This window comes from Mustela lutreola, chromosome 5, assembly GCF_030435805.1.
Source record: "Mustela lutreola isolate mMusLut2 chromosome 5, mMusLut2.pri, whole genome shotgun sequence".
In the NCBI taxonomy this organism is placed as follows: Eukaryota; Metazoa; Chordata; class Mammalia; order Carnivora; family Mustelidae; genus Mustela; species Mustela lutreola.
In genome coordinates, this window is record NC_081294.1 from 135068816 (window position 1) to 135087009 (window position 18194).

The 18194-nt window shown below is 40.3% G+C and overlaps 1 protein-coding gene across 3 annotated transcripts in view; it reads right to left on the reverse strand.

Annotated features, from left to right (window-relative positions):
* Positions 1-18194, reverse strand: part of EPB41L4A (erythrocyte membrane protein band 4.1 like 4A) — a 255958-nt gene that overhangs the window by 42518 nt on the left and 195246 nt on the right. For all 3 annotated transcript variants that reach the window (XM_059175658.1, XM_059175656.1, XM_059175657.1), the window contains exons 13-15: positions 6543-6633; positions 3776-3859; positions 2673-2783 (exon numbers count right to left, since the gene is read on the reverse strand). In XM_059175658.1, the coding sequence (XP_059031641.1) occupies positions 2673-2783; positions 3776-3859; positions 6543-6633 (286 nt within the window). The remainder of the gene's footprint in view (positions 1-2672; positions 2784-3775; positions 3860-6542; positions 6634-18194) is intronic.

The following is an 18194-nucleotide window of genomic DNA, read 5'->3' on the forward strand; positions in this document are numbered from 1 at the left end:
AAAGAATGAGATTTAGCTCTTCTTTGCCAGCATGTAGCAAGGGCTGGTTTCCTCAAAACACGCATGCCCAATAAAAGACCTTTCAAGTGATACACATAACCAGACAGAAGGCTCTATGGCTGCTCGGACAAAAAGATTCTCTTCCCTGTAAATCAAAACAGGCTTTTCCCTGGACTGTGCCAATGAAAGGATCCTGTGTCTACTCCCCACAATTACTCATCTGTATTTCACAGGAAGCCAACACACACAAAAATGTGTCTCAATATAGAAGCCATTAAGGCTAGATTTAAAAATGTATATGCTCCAAACTATTTCAAACCTCCCAGCCCTATTGATTTTACCTCCGAAAGGTCTCAAAACCATCCACTTCCTTAAAATCTCCACATCACCACCTTGGCCCAAGCTCCCATTAGCCTTTGCCAGGACTCACATGGTAGCCCCAGGTCTCTCTTTCCCCTACTTCTCTCTTCCACTGGTTCTCCACAGGACAGTTAAGATTCATCTTTACACAATACAAATGTGATCTTATATTTACAATCTTTCTAAAAACTACAGGGTTTGGAAAACCCAGTTGGGGAAAAAACTAATGTAAATTTTGGTTTTATTTTAGCAAAACTTGATAAATTCATTTCCGAGTAAATCAAAATGACCATCTGCTCGACATGTACAATTATATTACTTAGGGAATGCGGTCAAAGTATGCTAGTAATGAAGAATGAGAAACTATAGAAACATACCTATTTAACAATAATCATGAAGTGCCAAATTCTTAAAATATGTAGTGATTCCCACTAACCTTGCCCCCCCCCCCAAAACACACATACACACACAAATGTATTTTAAAGTATTGCCTGGGTATTGTGGTATTGCCTGGGTTTTAAGTGTTGTCCAAGTTGAACCAATCCTTAATAGGGAGGGCAGGAAATCTTTCTCCCTCTCTATTTAAATGATGATTTATTATCCCTGCCTTTTACAGATGTACAGATCTGGATTCCAATCACACAAGACAGCTACCTGCATCCCCCAGACTCCTTTTGTCATCGAGGCCAAGGGCTTTCCACTTTCCACTGGTACGCAGCCCCATCCCAAACCCATCAATAATCTCCCCTGTTTTGTCAAAACTGGAAGTCTGAAACTACATTTTCTCAGATTCCTTTGCCCACTGGGTTCCACTTAGAGAGGCACTCAGGTGAGATCTGAAGGCAAGAGAGAAGGGGAGGCAAGTTTGCTTCTGACATAGCTATGGCATTCACTCTGGCACTCCTGAGCAGTAGAAGCCCCCAGCATTAGCTACAGAGGTGGCTCCTCTGGCAAGGGTAGCAAGAGTATTTGCTACATCAGCAGTTCCCATAGCAATGCCAGCAGCAAGCACAGATTCATGAAGGCTAGCTCCAAGGTAGAAAAAGCCTTCGTCCTGCCAGCCCAGAACCAGTACAGCATCCAGATCTCAGGGTGCACCTCCCTGCCTTTAGTTCCTCCAGAGCTACTCAAACTTGCATGCAATTTCTCACTTTAATCCCTCTCTGGTGGAAATGCCTACTGGTTAAATGATAAAGGCCATTTTCCACAAAGTTATTATGAGCATCCATAATATATAGCATGCAATTTTGCTCAGAACATGAAACATAATAAATGTCAACTATTATCCCTTTGTTCTAATCACCGGTGCTCATGATTTAGCTCCTCCTTTTCAGACCTATGAGGGGAAGGTGTTGCTGACCTTTGTCTCCTTAACCATCAAAGGATTTTGGTGAAGCTGTACCTTGAGAAAGCTGGGAAACATGACTCAGGGAAACTGGAAGAAGCCAAAGGAAATGAACCAAGGATGGACCAGCAAGTAAGTATCAATAAGGGCAGAGAAGAAAGAAAGGCTTCTGTTTCCCTGATCCACGGTGATCAAGTTGATGGTTATCTGAGAACATGACATGAACCTGTCATAACTAGAAAAGTCACTTACAAAATACCAGTATGTAGGTACTCAAAGTAAAACAGTCTCTGTGAAGTAGGAATGAAATGAATTTCACTGGTTAGTCATTTCTAGGTCTTCTTCTCTCGCACCTGTCACATTTCCCAGCCGGCTTTTTAGAAAGTCCAAAACTTCTACTTCTACATATGGACTTTTTTTTAAAATTAAGTACATTCAAACATAATCACAAAAACAACCTGACCTGCTGGGTAAAATGTAACAGGATCCATTTTTCCTGTGTTTTGAAAGGGGTTTTACTCAAGTTTATGCAACAATAGTCTGGAGAACAGAGTGTTAAGCCTGAGCTAAGATTTACCTATAATTTTATCTTCTCAGATCAGAATATTTAGTATCTTTGATATATAAAAATATATCACTAATGCAATACATATTATATATACTATATAATATATATTGTTAAAATAGATACCTAAGCTTTTTTTTTTTAACTTATCAGTCTTAAGTGCCATACAGGGAGCAAGTTTCCTACCAGTATTTTATGAAATTATTCTCTGAAATTTAGGCTGTTTAAAGAGAAATGCTTCAGGATGCCTAACTCATTTTATCTCAAAAAAAAAAAAAAAAGTAAGCTTTCTGTTACCTTGGGAGGACAGTCATGATATTATGAGAATAACTTGTGACAGACTGTGACTGGGACCCAGAGGTTCTGTTGCAAATTTAAAACCAAGAGCTACGTTGCGCTCACCTCCTCCTCGTTGGCTGGACAGAGTCATCGCTCCCACAGGAGGGGTTTCGGCGGCGCGTGTAGGGGAACTTCGGGGATTTCATGCGGTCATTGGGAGAGTGGTAGAGTCCACTGCAGGGGAAGAGGAAGGGTCAGTAGTGCCCACAGAGGGCCTGAAGGAGCAGACAGCCCAGTCCCAGGCTACACAAGTATTTGCCCCCTCAGGGATATACTAGATCACAGGCACATAGTTCTCTTTGCTGACAAGATTTACTGAAAGAAAATGGAGGTAAGATCTGGCAAATCAGATCCTAAGAGTCGTTATCTTTCAGGAATGGATTTGTGTCACTGGCCTTCAATGGTAAGAAAGGAACACCCAAGTGATGGTAATAATAACAATCTGCATATACAACAAACTTACCATATGCCATGCACTGACTGAGCTAAAAGCTTTAAATTCCTTATCCTAGCAAATCTTCATATCAGCCACAATCACTGGATTACAATTATTAGGCCCACGTAACAGAAAAGAAAGTGGAAATATGGAATGTTTAATTGAGTGGCCCAAGTAAAAGAGCTAAGAAGTGGCCAGTTAGGATTTGACCACCTGGTCGTTGTAGCTGGGATCCCCATGACTCTAAAGTCAGTAAGATATAATGCAGGTCTGTTGCTGGTTTGGTAGCTGTGGACAGATAGAAACGAAATATATGGATATTTTTGTGAATAAAGTTCTTCATTAGTCCTCAAATATACTTTTCAAGTATAGTTTTTAAAGAAATGTACAGTAGAGGGGATTATCATTAATATGTCATTTAGAGTTCAAAAATATACTCTCTTACTCTAAGCCATGGTAACAATATTCCAGGTAGTGTCTTAATACACACTGGTCTCCCTTCCTGTCTTCCAGGAGAAAGTTTCACCTTAGGACACATCCTGTTGACTTCTACTTCGAAAGTTCTCAGTCATGCTGATTTTAGGAATCTGACTGCCTTGTCCACAGCTAGCAACATCCAGTCACAAAGCAGTTGGATTCCATTATTTAATTGGATTCCGTTATTTAATGCATTGTGATGGCTAATCCCATTTCTACTGTTCCCCATGAGAAAAACAATGATTCTTTTTACCTCTGGGGGCCGTTGTCTTCCCATGGTGCATGAGATTTGCTTCTTTGGGTATCAGGGCTGTTTTCATTCTTTGCTTTCTTAAAGCTTTAATTTAAAAAAGAAAAAAAAAAACATGGACTATATATTAACTGGAGAATAAAAGGAAGTTCACTCACATATTTCCTTCTTCAGTGAAACTGTTTAACAAATGTTTTAAAATGTGTTTTTATACCCGTGACTCATTCTAAAAAGGGTAGGAGGTGGCTGCCTAAAAAAATTCACATCTCCAGCAAGTATTTTTGGGCTCCCCTCCACCTTTTTTTCCTAGTATTACTGCTTTAAGTCAACAAAAGCCAGTTCATCCACTGTTAGGAAACTTGGAAGACAAGTCTATCTGCAGGACAGGAAGCAAGGGCAAGGGCAGAGGCAAGAAAAGAAAGCTGACAAGGAAGGAAAGCTGGAGTATGATGGCTCCTGAGGCCGGCTCCTTCTTTTCAGCTCTGGACTTCAGTCCATCTAAATCTGAGCAGGTGGGTCAGCCATGGACAAGTTCAGGCTACCCAAACCGACCTTTCCCAGCCCCTAGCTTCCGCCCTATCTTGGCTTCATCCTTCCAAATCAGAAGGACTTCCAAATGCTACTTCCTGACCTAGTATCATCTTTCTGCCTGAAGAATGTAAATATAACTGAGCTGTTATTCAATCTCAACAAATTGTTTTAGACACACATGGGGAGATACAGAGGAAAGGACTCATCAGAAGCCCCAGGCCTCCTCTGAAGGAGGGGAGATGTATTACCTCTCACATCTCCAGAGTCTCAGCCCCAGGAAAAGATAGAGCTACTTAATTTCTAGCTCACATTTAACCCTGGATTTTTGAGGAATCCCCTATATAAGTTGTCCTCGAACATGGTCATAGCAGGGTTCTTTATAACAGTCAACAAAGAAGAGAGAGGGAAAAAAATGACAAGGTCATTTCAAAAAAGGAAAATAAACTTGTATCCTAGGAGACTACACCCATACAGGAATTAATATAAAGCTAAAAAATTTTGTATTTGACAAAGGCACTTAACTCATCATATTAGCATATAGTAGGTAGGTTTTAATTTTTGACCAATACATTCTTTTGATTAAATAATCTTTGGAAGATCAAGTGCCCCAAAATCTTACTTTTGAGGTGAGAAGTAATAAATACAATGCATACTTAATAGTAGAAAGCGTGTGTGTTTAATAAATGAGAAAGAAAAAGGGAGATTGAGAAATTCAGAGGGGAGATGAAAGGGGAAATGGGAGAGCAGGCCAAAGTTAGAGAAAAATGAAATCCTAATTTCATTTAATTTATTTTATTTTATTCATTTAATTAATTGCATTCACTCCCTAAGCCATTTCTCATCTGGAACTTGAGTGGGAAAATCAGGCAGCACTTCAGGTATCAGTCCTATTGACAAGAAAACCATTGTAAAGGGGACTGAACTTCTTCTGTACATTCTAAAAAGGCTTGGGATCTGAATTTCATGGCAGATTACTGTTCTTATGTTGGATTTAGCATAAGCATACCCTGTACATACAGATTAAGCTGACACTCTATACACAGCTGTGAGGCTGGCCAAGGCCAGCTAGGCCAACTAAAGAGCATGCAAAAAAGGCAAAGACCCTGTCATTCCAGAAAGAATCCATGAAGGGAGTGTCCCGGAACTAAACAAAAGATAACGTAAGCAAAACCCTGGGGAAAACATCACAACTCTGAGAATCCTCCTATCTTAGAATTCTTTTGCTAGGAAATTGCAAATTGTAAGCCTCCACGTAGCCCCAAACCTACTGAATGAAGACGCCATTATTTACTAACGAGATGGAGAAGATGATCAAAGTCTGCCAGGGTCACGTATTTCTGACTGCTTGGACTCAGAAGCTAGTGCTGTAGACAAAGTGAGCTGATGAAAGCTGCTCATTGTACTTCTCAAATGCTGTTCCGTGGATATAAATGGAGATAGGAAAAACTGACGCTGAAACAGTATCTTCACAGAGAACAAGGCTGATCTTTCATGGAAACAAGCCATGTAATATATTGAGAGAAGGTCTTTCCGCTGGGGAATGCCACTGGGAAAATTGATGCAGAAGACCATGACACCTCTTCATACATATGCAATCACTGACTTCCGGAGCCCTGCGCCTCTAAATGCTGTAAGCCCTCTTCCCAGGGCCACAGTTCAGTGCACCGCGGTAATGAACACAGTACATTAAACATGAATATCATCAACTTTATTTCACAGGTCCCTCTGAGTAAGTCCATTATAGCATGCCATTTTAAAAAATCACGTGGAATTGTCCCTCTGCTGCCGAGAATGGGACCACAGACTGAGAGATCACCATGCTGTGACAGCAGGAGCATTTCCTTCAGATGAGAGAGGCAGGTCCTGCTGTTTATACTCCACTGGCATTTTATTTTTTTTTTTTTTAAGATTTTATTTATTTTTTTGACAGAGAGAGATCACAAGTAGGCAGAGAAGCAGGCAGAGAGAAAGGAGGAAGCAGGCTTCCTGCTGAGCAGAGAGCCCAATGTGGGGCTCGATCCCAGGACCCTGGGATCATGACCTGAGCTGAAGGCAGAGGCTCAACCCACTGAGCCACGCAAGGGCCCCTCCACTGGCATTTTAAATGACTCTTTGGCTCATACACTATTTCAACCAAAAGTATGAACTATCAAAGTAAAAAGATTCTTCACCTCGCCAACAGGAAAAAGCTTTTTTGTGACAGCATACCGTTATGAGTTCTTTCACTTAACCAACTGACCTTTTTATTGGTGAAGGTGCAATAATTTTAGTCGTTCCTTCATTTTCTCCATTGTCCATGTTTGCTGTTACCCGATTTATGCTGTTTGAGCCTAGTAGCAAAGAGCGGTAAGGAAAGATGGAAGAAAAGAGTAGTGAAAAACAAACAAACAAAAAATCACACAGAAGCCAAAAAGTTATTTTAAAAATGCAACTTTAGGGACATCATGGCGCATTTTATTAATAAATTATAATTCTAAATAAATAATGAATCACCCAATAAATCTAAGGTATTATTCCCTGACACATACTAAGCCCTCAACATAACAGCATCTAAGAGGGTCTTAGATATGACACCACTTGAAAGTGGGCCCTTTTGAAATTTTAAGAGTTAACTAAGTCCCCATATCGTGGATATTCTTTAGACTGCTGAAATAGGATTCTAAAATATTTAGTGGTATATATTGGTATGTAAGACCTAATAATCAGTCCCTGATTAACTATCGTGAAGAAATTACTGTTTTTGGCATGCCATGATAGCCCCCATTCTAAATCAAAGCAAAAATACTCCAACTCATAATGCAAACGGCAATTATTTCTATTTCTATTACTCACATGTTAAAAAAAAAGTTTTCAATTTTTTTTTTTTATACAAACATCTCTAAAAGCCTAAAACTGTTAAAAGCTACTATTCCACATATCTGCATCCATGCTAGACATACCAGCAGAGGGAGCCCCCAGTAGACACAATGTTGGAAATCATGATCCAAATAAAGAAAAGTAGCCAGGCCCACCCGGGAAGTCTGGATCCCATTCTCAGGACACAGGCTGATAAGCCTGCAGAGGTGACATGTGAGCACTGATGGTGACCATTTTCAAGTGGTGTGTAAAAGTACACCACTCTCGAAAGCACAGGGGAGACCAGCAAGGGGATGCCTAAAGCCCTCATTCAATTAACTCTGTGGGACATGCAGGTGTGTCTTCAGACTGGCATCCTGCAGAAATATGTCTAAAGTTCAAGTCCTTTGATCCAAAGTGTGATCACCACTAAGCACTTAGTTTTTTAATCATGAGTTGAGTCTGTAATACTATTAAAAGCTAATATTTACTGAGCACTTACTATGTGTCAGGTGCTATCCCAAGCACTTCATTTACTTAAATAATTTTCAAAATAACACTATAAGGTAGATACTAATATTATCCCTATTTTTAAAAATTAAAAAATGGGCCTTTCCCAAGGTCCCATACACCATGAGTAAGGGAACCAGCTTTGAAACCCAGCAGTCCAGCTTTAGAGACTTAAGCTCTAAACCACCATGATACATGGCCTTCCACGTGCCATGTGCACCCCACTCTCAAACAGTTCAATGGTCAGTGTAAATAGGGGTGCCCAGGGCACCTGGGTGGCTCAGTTGATGGGGAAACTGCCTTTGGCTCGGGTCATAATCCTGGAGTCCCAGGATCGAGTCCCGCATGGGGCTCCCTGTTTGGCGGGGAGTCTATGTCTCCCTACCCCTTCTCGTGCTCTCTCTCTCTCTCACACCCTCTCTCTCTCAAATAAATAAAATCTTTAGAAAAAAAAGTCAGTGTAAATTAAGGGTCCATCGGAAGAGACATATTCTTCAAAACATTTGGAGGCATGTTTGACAACTCATCAGGAAAAATTAACATTAATGAATACTCCTTGGACAGAGAGAATGGTGGTTTCAACAAAGAGCTTCTAAAACTATCATAGTAAGAAATTTGACTTGGATTCAGTATCTGAATTTTATCCCTATTTTGGAATCCTGAAATGTAAAGGTAAGTCTGATATCTATGTGCCCTAAAGGTAAGTTCATGTTGGCGCAATATTCAGAATCCAAGCTTTAGGAAAGCTGTTTGGAGTTTACAGAAAATGTCACTAGCCACAACGAATGGGACAAAACCAGTTCCCATGAACTACCCCATGTACCAGTGGGAGGTTGGCAGTGGCTGGTCATTGTCTATTCTGCCATAACCATTAGTAACAGTCCCAAGCGCAGATTCCCAAAGTTGCAGGCTCAGATATGAGCTGGAGCTGCTTCTCCACAGTGTAGCTCCATGTGGGACAGTCCTGGGCCCTGGCAGGAGGGGTTAATTCATCCGTGCTCTAGACAGTAGGTATGCCCCGACCTTAATATTTTTATTGTTCCTAATAAACTTTTTTTAAATGTGGTATTGTTTTCAGCAGGTACTACTAATTTAAACTGTAAATGAAGGGACCTACACTAAACTGGGGCCGTTCCCCAACACCACCACTAGGAGAGGAAGGAATACAGCAGAGAGCTCAAAGCCCAGCGCCAATAATACCAACGGAAGCAGCACTGAGCAAAGCTGAACATCACAGGAACAGAAGCCCTGTGCGACTAGCCTAAGAGTAAGCCCAGGTCCGCTTCTCTTCTCATCTCTTTAGACCGATTATTAGTCCTCTCTTACTACCGATCACCCCAGAGAGAGTGAGAGTGTTTAACCCTTTTGCCTCATTTCCCTCTGTCTGAATCTTCTGACAAATTAATAAAGAGGTAGACAAATCCAGGAATATTTTCAAACAGAAAAGTTTCAAACTAAGTATGTGTATATATTTTCTATAAACCCATGCCTGGTTATTCACAACATCCGAATAATTTTTGAGATGAAACATAAGATGGGTGTTTTTCCAAAAGAATTTCAGTTTTTAAAAACCCCCACATACACGCTGTCTCTCAAACACTCAGCAACAGTTTAGCCAGGCTTCTTCAAAATAAATTGTTTGACTGTCAAGACTATTTTACTAACCTAACAGTCATAGAATTTTCATATGCACCGCATAAACAAATAAGGTATTGGCAGTAATAAAATCTAATTCATGGTTCTTTTATATTCCAAACAGCGGAATACCAGCCAGAAATCTATTGAAATGTATTCCTCTTCTCTATAACTACGTGAGCTGAACAAGCCTGGGGTTTAAAAAGATTGAGGAAGGGGCGCCTGGGTGGCTCAGTGGTTAAGCCGCTGCCTTCGGCTCAGGTCATGATCTCAGGGTCCTGGGATCGAGTCCCGCATCGGGCTCTCTGCTCAGCAGGGAACCTGCTTCCTCCTCTCTCTCTCTCTGCCTGCCTCTCTGCCTACTTGTGATTTCTCTCTGTCAAATAAATAAATAAAATCTTTAAAAAAAAAAAAAAAAAAGATTGAGGAAAAGAGAGTACGGGGGGGTGGGGGGAAGCTACTTATAAGCATGAACTTTGTGGGAGCATTTCTGAAGGATACCCTCGTACGACACTCATTTGCTAACTATAACTTGGGCTTTTCTATTCATAGATGTAAGACTCTGAAAAAGCCCTAATTAGGCAATATTTCTTACCTTTCTGTATGTTGCTAAAGGTGCACTTAAAAGTAATAACTATACTTTTAAAGTGCCATATTTTAGCTAAGTAGGTCAAACGAGTGAGATGTTATCACAGTACCATTTGAGAAGAAAGGTAAGCAATTCAGTCAAGCTGGGTTGTGTTGGTTACTGAACTCTACCAAAGCGAGAGAAATAGATACACATTATTGAGGTTTCCCCTTTTTTTTTTTTTTTTTAATTTGATTTATTTGTCTATGAGAAGGAGAGTATGAGTGCGGTGAGGGGCAGAAGGAGAGGGAGAAGCAGACTACCCGCTGAGCTGGGAGCCCAACACAGGACTTGATCTCAGGACCCCAGGGTCTTGACCTGAGCCAAAGTCAGACACTTCATTGACTGAGCCACCCAAGCCTCCCATTATTGAAGTTTCCTGACTCTCCATGTTTCTGATATGTACTCCTGTTTTCCTTTCAAGCTTCTTTTCCCCCAACTCCATCCTAGCACCTTTCCGAACCATCCCTTGTACATAGGCTCAGATGCCTGGGCTATGGAGAAACAAACCCATCACACTAAAAGGCTTGTGTTTTCAAGTATTACTGGCCAGAGAATAGTTCCATTGTAAAGAGGAAAAGGAGAAGCCAAATATTAACTAAAATAATTAACTGATCACAATGGAATTCCAGGCACTGCTCTAGGAGATATTTCCAGGGTGGAAAAATCCTTTTCCCTCACTCCTTTTTCATTGTAAATTATAATAGACCACCAGAAAAGAATATAACATATAGATACAAACAGTTTAACAAATAATTATAAAATGAACAGCTATTTAGCCACTATCTACTTCAAGAAATAAAATATTGAGGGCAATTTTCCTACATTATACAAATCACTCCATTTGGGGCAAACAACTGTTTTCCATCTAAAATATCTAGAGATAACGAATTATGAAATATGAATTATGTATATATTTAGTAAAATATACACTAAAATTATTTTTTAATTATTAGTAAATGTTTAGGCCACAAAAATCTTAATAAAATGAAGGACACATTACTGTACTGCTCCCTATTAGCACAGTGCTTTACCTGTGGTAGGCATCAATCCACAAAGGTCTACTCTAAGGGACGTGCTTGTTTCTATTTTTTCCACTAGAAAGGAACATTCACTATAATGATGTTATTTTGTAGATGTATGAAAACTAAGCCCCCCCCCCAAAAAAAAATCTGTATGTGGAGCTATGGGAAATACAGAAAGAGGATCTGTAGCCATATCCTACAGGACTAGGCTACTTCCTAGAGTTTTGAAAACTACCTTCTGCCATAACTCACTGTTTTTCTAAATGACAGCTGTAGATTATAACAGAAATCTGTTATTGATATCAGCATTTTACTAACTAAATTATTGATAATTTATTGATATATGGTTATTGACATTTGGTTTTTGATATTGGTTATTAAGTCTCCTTGTAAATCTATATTTTATTTTAGATAAAGTATTAATGATGCCCCTGCTTGTGCTTTCTGACCCTTCTCAGTCAAATAAGTAAGTAAAATCTTAAAAAACATATATTAATGCTAGCAAGACCACTTACAGTTAGGAGCACCCAATTCATTACACATCGTACTCACATTAAAAAGACAACGGGCTTTATTTCAGGAGGCTAGTCCCATTTGGAAGAGTAGCTCATCAGGGAACTGCCATTGTCTATTAAGGAGCCGTATCTAATTCCTTCTCTGGGCTGTCAGTCACTGCAGCTTAATATGGGCGCACACAACTCCCTACAGTTTAGGCAACACTACAATGCCAGCTCTGTGGCATTTTGCCTGTTCAATTTCAACACCCTATAGGCAAACGCTTTCGGTCCATGTGCATCAGACCACTACTAGGCTTTTGTGTGGTTTGGTTCTGTTCACCTTTGAGTGCGCTCACCTTAAAGGACCCTGGCCTTCAGTTTAGGAGAAGTGGCTGTCAGAAAAAGAATCAACTTTCCCAGGATCTATTTAGCTACTTGACCTGGAGGCAATTCTTAAAAGTCAGCCCTAGGATGTCAAGACTTGGTGATGAATATACATGGATTTTCAGTTATAAAAACACTTTGCATTTAAATGGTACTAGGGGTCTCACAAAATCTATTTGTGCTCAATTTGACACCTGTCAACCTAAATTAAATTTTTGATGTTATTTAAATGTTGCCAATGCTTTTAATTTACAGAGTGGGCATGAGGATGAATGTGTGGCGTTAAATGAAAAAAGATGTATTTGACAAGTGAAAATGCCTTTTTCAGTTGTATGAGGGAAAGGACAAATAGCCAGTAAGTAAAGCAGGACTGTAATATATAAATGATTTCATTAAAAGAACTCTCAAATATGATAAATTTTTAAATTTTGAGGTTTAAATTTTATCCCATTTATTCACTTTTTCTTATCTAAATTATATATAAAAAAAAAACCCTGTATCTGATGCTTAAGACAAATAACCAAGACAGATTATAACCATTCCCAACACAATAATTACGTATTAGGTTTCAGTAAAACTAATCTGATTTTACATTAGCTAACCCAATGCAATTTATCAGGGGAAAAAAGTGCTATTCATGAATTAAGAACAAGCTAATAATTGGAAATACAGCTTAGTTCTAGTTGTTACACTGAGAGTACAAGGTAATTTTGCCTTGGTCTCACCAACCTTAGACTGGGTACTATGGAAAAATGGCAGAAAGTATGGCAAATTGGGAAAATAAGACATTTTTCTAACATCACAAATTATGGTCCAACAGGAAAATTTGGCAGAACAGTCATTCATTAAAACAGGTAAAACAAAACTGAGTCTCAAAACACACAATTTAGAAAATAAAAGATTTTCAGCAGCTAATGGTTAATTCTTTAAAGTTCAAATGCCTGACATCAGCCCATTCAAGGCAAACAGGCAGCCAGAGCCCTGCTTTCTTTCTTTTTTTTTTAAGGAGGTAGGGGCAGAGGGAGAGAGAATCTTAAGCAGGCTCTGTGCCCAGCATGGAGCTTAACATGGGGCTCAATCTCATGACCTTGAAACCATGACCTGAGCGAAAATCTAGAGTCGAATTCTTAACCAACTGAGCCACCCAGGCACCCCAAGATCCCTGCTTCTCTTCTCTCCCTCTCTTTTTAAGATTTTTATTTATTTATTTGACAGCGAGAGAGAGAGAGAGAGAGAGAGAGAAAGAGACAGTGAGAACAGGAACAAAGTAGGGGGAGTGGGAGAGGGAGAAGAAGCAGGTTTCCCACTGAGATGTGGGGCTCCATCCCAGGACCCTGGGATCCTGACCTGAGCTGAAGGCAGACACTTAACGACTGAGCCACCCAGATGCCCCAATATACAGACTTTTGAGACACTGATTTTACTACATGTCAACTGCAAGATCAAACAAGGCTTTCTGCTAAAAAGCTGGAGGGTAAATTATAAAGAATTGGGTGTGGATGAGAAGGTTGGCTAGGAAAATATGCCTACACATGAAAGATCCTTTCTCTGCTTGGTCTGCTTCCAATTTCTTCTTCCCCAACCCAGTACTCTCCTGGATCCCTGTGCTTTCCTCATGACCAAAATGATCAGCTTGGGAGTATGACCTGAGTGGAAAGGAAGGCACTGCATCCTTGATGCCTTTGGCAGAGTTACCAAGGGGCACACACAGAGAGAGGTGGTCCCAGGCATCTGTCCTTGTGGGTCAGAATGCCAAGTTCCAAAACAAGAAAGGCACTTCTGAGCCTGGGAAGTCATCTGTTCATTCCCTGAGGTGCTCAGAGTAGAATGAAAGGATTCTAACCAAAGGGCTTGGGATCTACACCTGCGTGTGCTGGAGCAACTGCCAGACATGGCAGCAGCAGATGGGCGCCATCTTTTCTCTGAACACCCGTAGGCTCAATGACAGCACCTATCTACGAATAGCTGGCTGGAATCAAGAGGTGGTAAATCACTTAAATACAATCTGTTTCTTCCCTGATAGGAGAACACAATTCAGGGGAAAAGGACTGAGTAGACGTTCACATCCTACCCTGACAGAACTCTTGCACTCCCCAATCACCTCCAACAAGGCCATGTAGTTTAGAGGAACATAAAGCAAAACTTCTCCAGTCAGCTCCTGTCAAACAATTTATCTCACCTTGCATAGGCAGAAGGATAATTCCTTCTCTAACCTGAAGTTGGTTCTGTTCCAGAGGAGTATGCTTTAGAGGTTTTTATTTGATGCAATTATAATAGTATATAAAATGTATACAAAGCACATATAACTGTATATAAAAATTGCTTTAAAAATACTTATTTAGCTAAAGTACAATTGGGAAAATTCTTATTTTTTTCTGCTTCCATTAAGCTCATATCGAAGAGTCCTTAACTTACTGTTCTTTCAGCTTTTCAACCAGGACTCACCAAAAGAATCTGAAAAACTACTGTGCCTCAGTGCATGTTTCTAAGGTGATATCTAAAGTTTCTTCTCAAAAGTCTAAATAGTTCCAACTTTGTATGGTAACAAATGGTTAACTAGATGTATCATTGGGATCATTTCATAGTGAACAGAAATATCAAATCACCATGATGTACATCTGAAACTAATAGGATATTGTATGTCAAGTACACTTCACTTTTAAAAAGAAAGTTTAAATAATACCAAAGAATATCATTTACAGCATAGAGTAAATATTGACACTTTAAAATGGAATTGTTTCATGACTCTCTTTAATGTATCCAATGTAATACCGTAGAAATTTGATACCCACAGTCATCCATTTTAAAATTAGATAAAATGAGGCTACAGTTGGAAATTTCATGGCATTCTTTTCTCTCCTTGTATTTACATTTCAATTCCACCTTCTCTGGAAAAATTAATCCCAGAGTAATACATGTTTACACTTGAAAGTTTTATTTATCACCCTATCTCACTTCTCTGTGACAATAAATAAATAAATAAATAAATTTAAGTTTTATTTCCCATGCCCATAAAGTTCTAGATGTTAAAAATTTCTTCTGAACTAAGACATTATAATCATTAACAGATTATTATTGTACCAAACTGTTAAATAATTATTACAAGTAAAAAAGTAAATTTTAATTAAAAAGTTAATTCTTCCAAGGATCATAGAGGAAGGGAGGGGAAAAAAATGAAACAAAATGAAACCGGAAAGGGAGACAAACTTTAAGAGACTTTTAATCTCAGGACTCAAACTGAGGATTGCTGGAATGGAGGGGGTGTGGGAGGAATGGGGTGGCGGGGGGATGGGCACTGGGGAGGGTATGTGCTATGGTGAGTGCTGTGAATTATGTAAGATGATGAATCACAGACCTGCACCCCTGAAAGCAATAATATATTATATGTTAATTTTAAAAAGTAATTCTTAATGAGATGAACAAGGTAGTTTTGTCTTCTCAATGATGACATAGGTTAAATGCATTGAAGAATGCTAAGTAAAACAGTTTAGCAATAATTCTATTCCTGTTTTTAGGTAGATTTCAATGCCGAGAAATCTTGTTCACATATAAGTAGAGTTGCATGTATTCTGTTATGAACACAATGTCATTACAGAAATTCTATGACTTACATGTCTATCAGTGATATATTATCTAAAATTATTTCGGGGCACCTGGGAGACTCAGTCGTTAAGCGTCTGCCTTTGGCTCAGGTCATGATCCCAGGGTCCTGGGATCTAATCCCGCACTGGGCTCCCCCATTAGTGGGGAGCCTGCTTTTCTCTCTCCCTCTCCCTGCTGGTCCCCCTACTTGTGTTCTCTCCCTTTGTGTCAAGTAAATAAATAAAACATCTTTAAAATTATTTCAAATGTTCTATCAGATGACAAATCAATTGGGTCCTCCTTCAGTTTTGTCCAAAGTCAAAATGAAGAAATGACTTAGAAAAGGAGGTGTCACTGGGGCACCTGGGTGGCTCAGTAGTTTGAATGTCTGACTCCTGCTTTCAGCTCAGGTCATGATCTCGGGTTCCTGGGGGATCCAGCCCTGCTTGTGTCATCAGGCTATCCACACAGTGGGGAGTCTGCTTCCCCTGTCTCTTTCCCTCTGCCTCCCCCCAACTCACTCTCTCCCTCTGAAATAAATAAATAAATCTTTAAAAAATAAGGGGAAAAAAGGAGAGAAGAGGGGAGGTGAGAAAAGAAGAAAGGAGGGGAGAAGAAAGAAAAAAGAAAAGGAGGTGTTGTTTAATAATTAAGGCCATTTAGTTTCCAGACACTAACTCAGGAGGTTTTTATCATTTAAGGACAAAACAGCAGAACAGATTCCAGATGAGGAAAAGGTCTGCCTTTGTTTAGGTCCATTGGTAAAAGGTAGGCTGGAACTACTGGGTATTTACCCCAAAGATACAGATGGAGTGAAAAGAAGGGCCATCTGTACCCCAATGTTTATAGCAGCAATGGCCACGGTCGCCAAACTGTAGAAAGAACCAAGATGCCCTTCAACGGACGAACGGATAAAGAAGATGTGGTCCATATACACTATGGAGTATTATGCCTCCATCAGAAAGGACGAATACCCAACTTTTGTAGCAACATGGACAGGACTGGAAGAGATTATGCTGAGTGAAATAAGTCAAGCAGAGAGAGTCAATTATCATGTGGTTTCACTTGTTTGTGGAGCATAACAAATAGCATGGAGGTCATGGGGAGTTAGAGAGGAGAAGGGAGTTGGGGGAAATTGGAAGGGGAGGTGAACCATGAGAGACTATGGACTCTGAAAAACAATCTGAGGGTTTTGAAGGGGCCGGGCGGGTGGGGGGGAGGTTGGGGGATCCAGGTGGTGGGTATTGGAGAGGGCACAGATTGCATAGAGCACTGGGTGTGGTGCAAAAACAATGAATACTGTGACGCTGAAAAAATAAAAAATAAACAAAAACTTTTAAAAAAAGGTAGGCTGCAGAGAAGAGCCAGCAAGTCTACTACATACAGCAGGCACACTCCCTTCAGGAAAGAGAATCTGAAAAGTGACTGAATCGAAACTGTCTGTATCCACAGAGCCCTCAAGGAAGTCCACTGGTATCTCCTTCCCCCCCGGGAGCTGCAGAACCCAGCCTGACAACTACCGTCCTCATCCAGCCAGCCTTCTCCTAACCCACTGCCTTAACCACAGATTACCTCCAGTCATGAGCAGATGCTCCTCCTGAACACTGCAGCTCTCTGAGAACTCGGCTCTATGACACTGGAATATCCTACCCACATGGGAGCACAGCTTTTACCTCTCTAGTTGGATAAAGTGGTTAAGGGCACAAGACTGGAAGTCAGACAAACCCACATCTGCTTCTCAACTCTGCTAATTTACCCGCCTGCATGAGCTTGGATGAGTTCTTAATTCCCTTTGGGCCTCAGGTTTCTCATCAATAAAATAGGGGTTTCACCAACAATTTATTGAATGAGAATTAGGTAATTCATAGGAAATGCCTGGGGTGCCTGGCTTAGCCAGTGGAGTGTGCAACCCTTGAACTCAGGATTGCTGAGTTCAGGCCCCTCATTGGGCGTGGAGCCTACTTAAAGTAAAAAAATTAAAAATAATAAATAAATAAAGTGCTTAACACAGTGCTTGGCTTTTAATAAGCATAAAATAACCACTTTATTATTTTCTCTGACTAATTTCCCTAGTCCAGGGGCCAAGTTTTATTCACTTTTCTGTGCTCTGTGGAAAAGGGTCTCCACTGCATGTTTTATGCAACAGCTACAAGCATTTCAATTCTCAGAGGGCACTGACTGGGTGGCCTTCAATTTAACTCAATTCTGACACTATCTACCCAGAGATGTCAGATCCCACAGGCTGACGCCTCAGTCCATCAAGACTGCCCCCTCCTCACAGAACTCAGAGAGGCAACTTACTTATTAGATCACCAGTTCATTAAAAAAGGATGAAACTCAAAAATGGCCAAATGGAAAAGCTGCAAAAGGGCAACGTATGAGAAAGGGCCCTAAGCACCACTCACTTCAACTCCACGAATTCACCCACCCCTCAGAACCCCACCCTCTGGGTGTTTCTGGGTGTTTCCGGAGGCTTCAATAAGCAGGAATGTCTGATGAAACCGTTGACTATCACTGATTGCACTCAAACTCTAACACTGCTCTCCTCCCCAGAAGTCATGGGGTGGGGCTGAAAATTCCAACTCCTTAATTATGGTTGGTTCCCCCTGGCAACCAGCCTCCATCTTTAGGGACTTCCCAGAATTCACCTCACCCACACAAACACAGGTGTGGCTAAAAGGGGCTGGCTATGAATAACAAAAGATGCTCCTTTACCTTTAGTGCTCTTATCACTTAGGAAATTCCAATGGTTTTAGGAGCTGCACCAGAAACCAGAAAAGAGAATAAAGACCAAA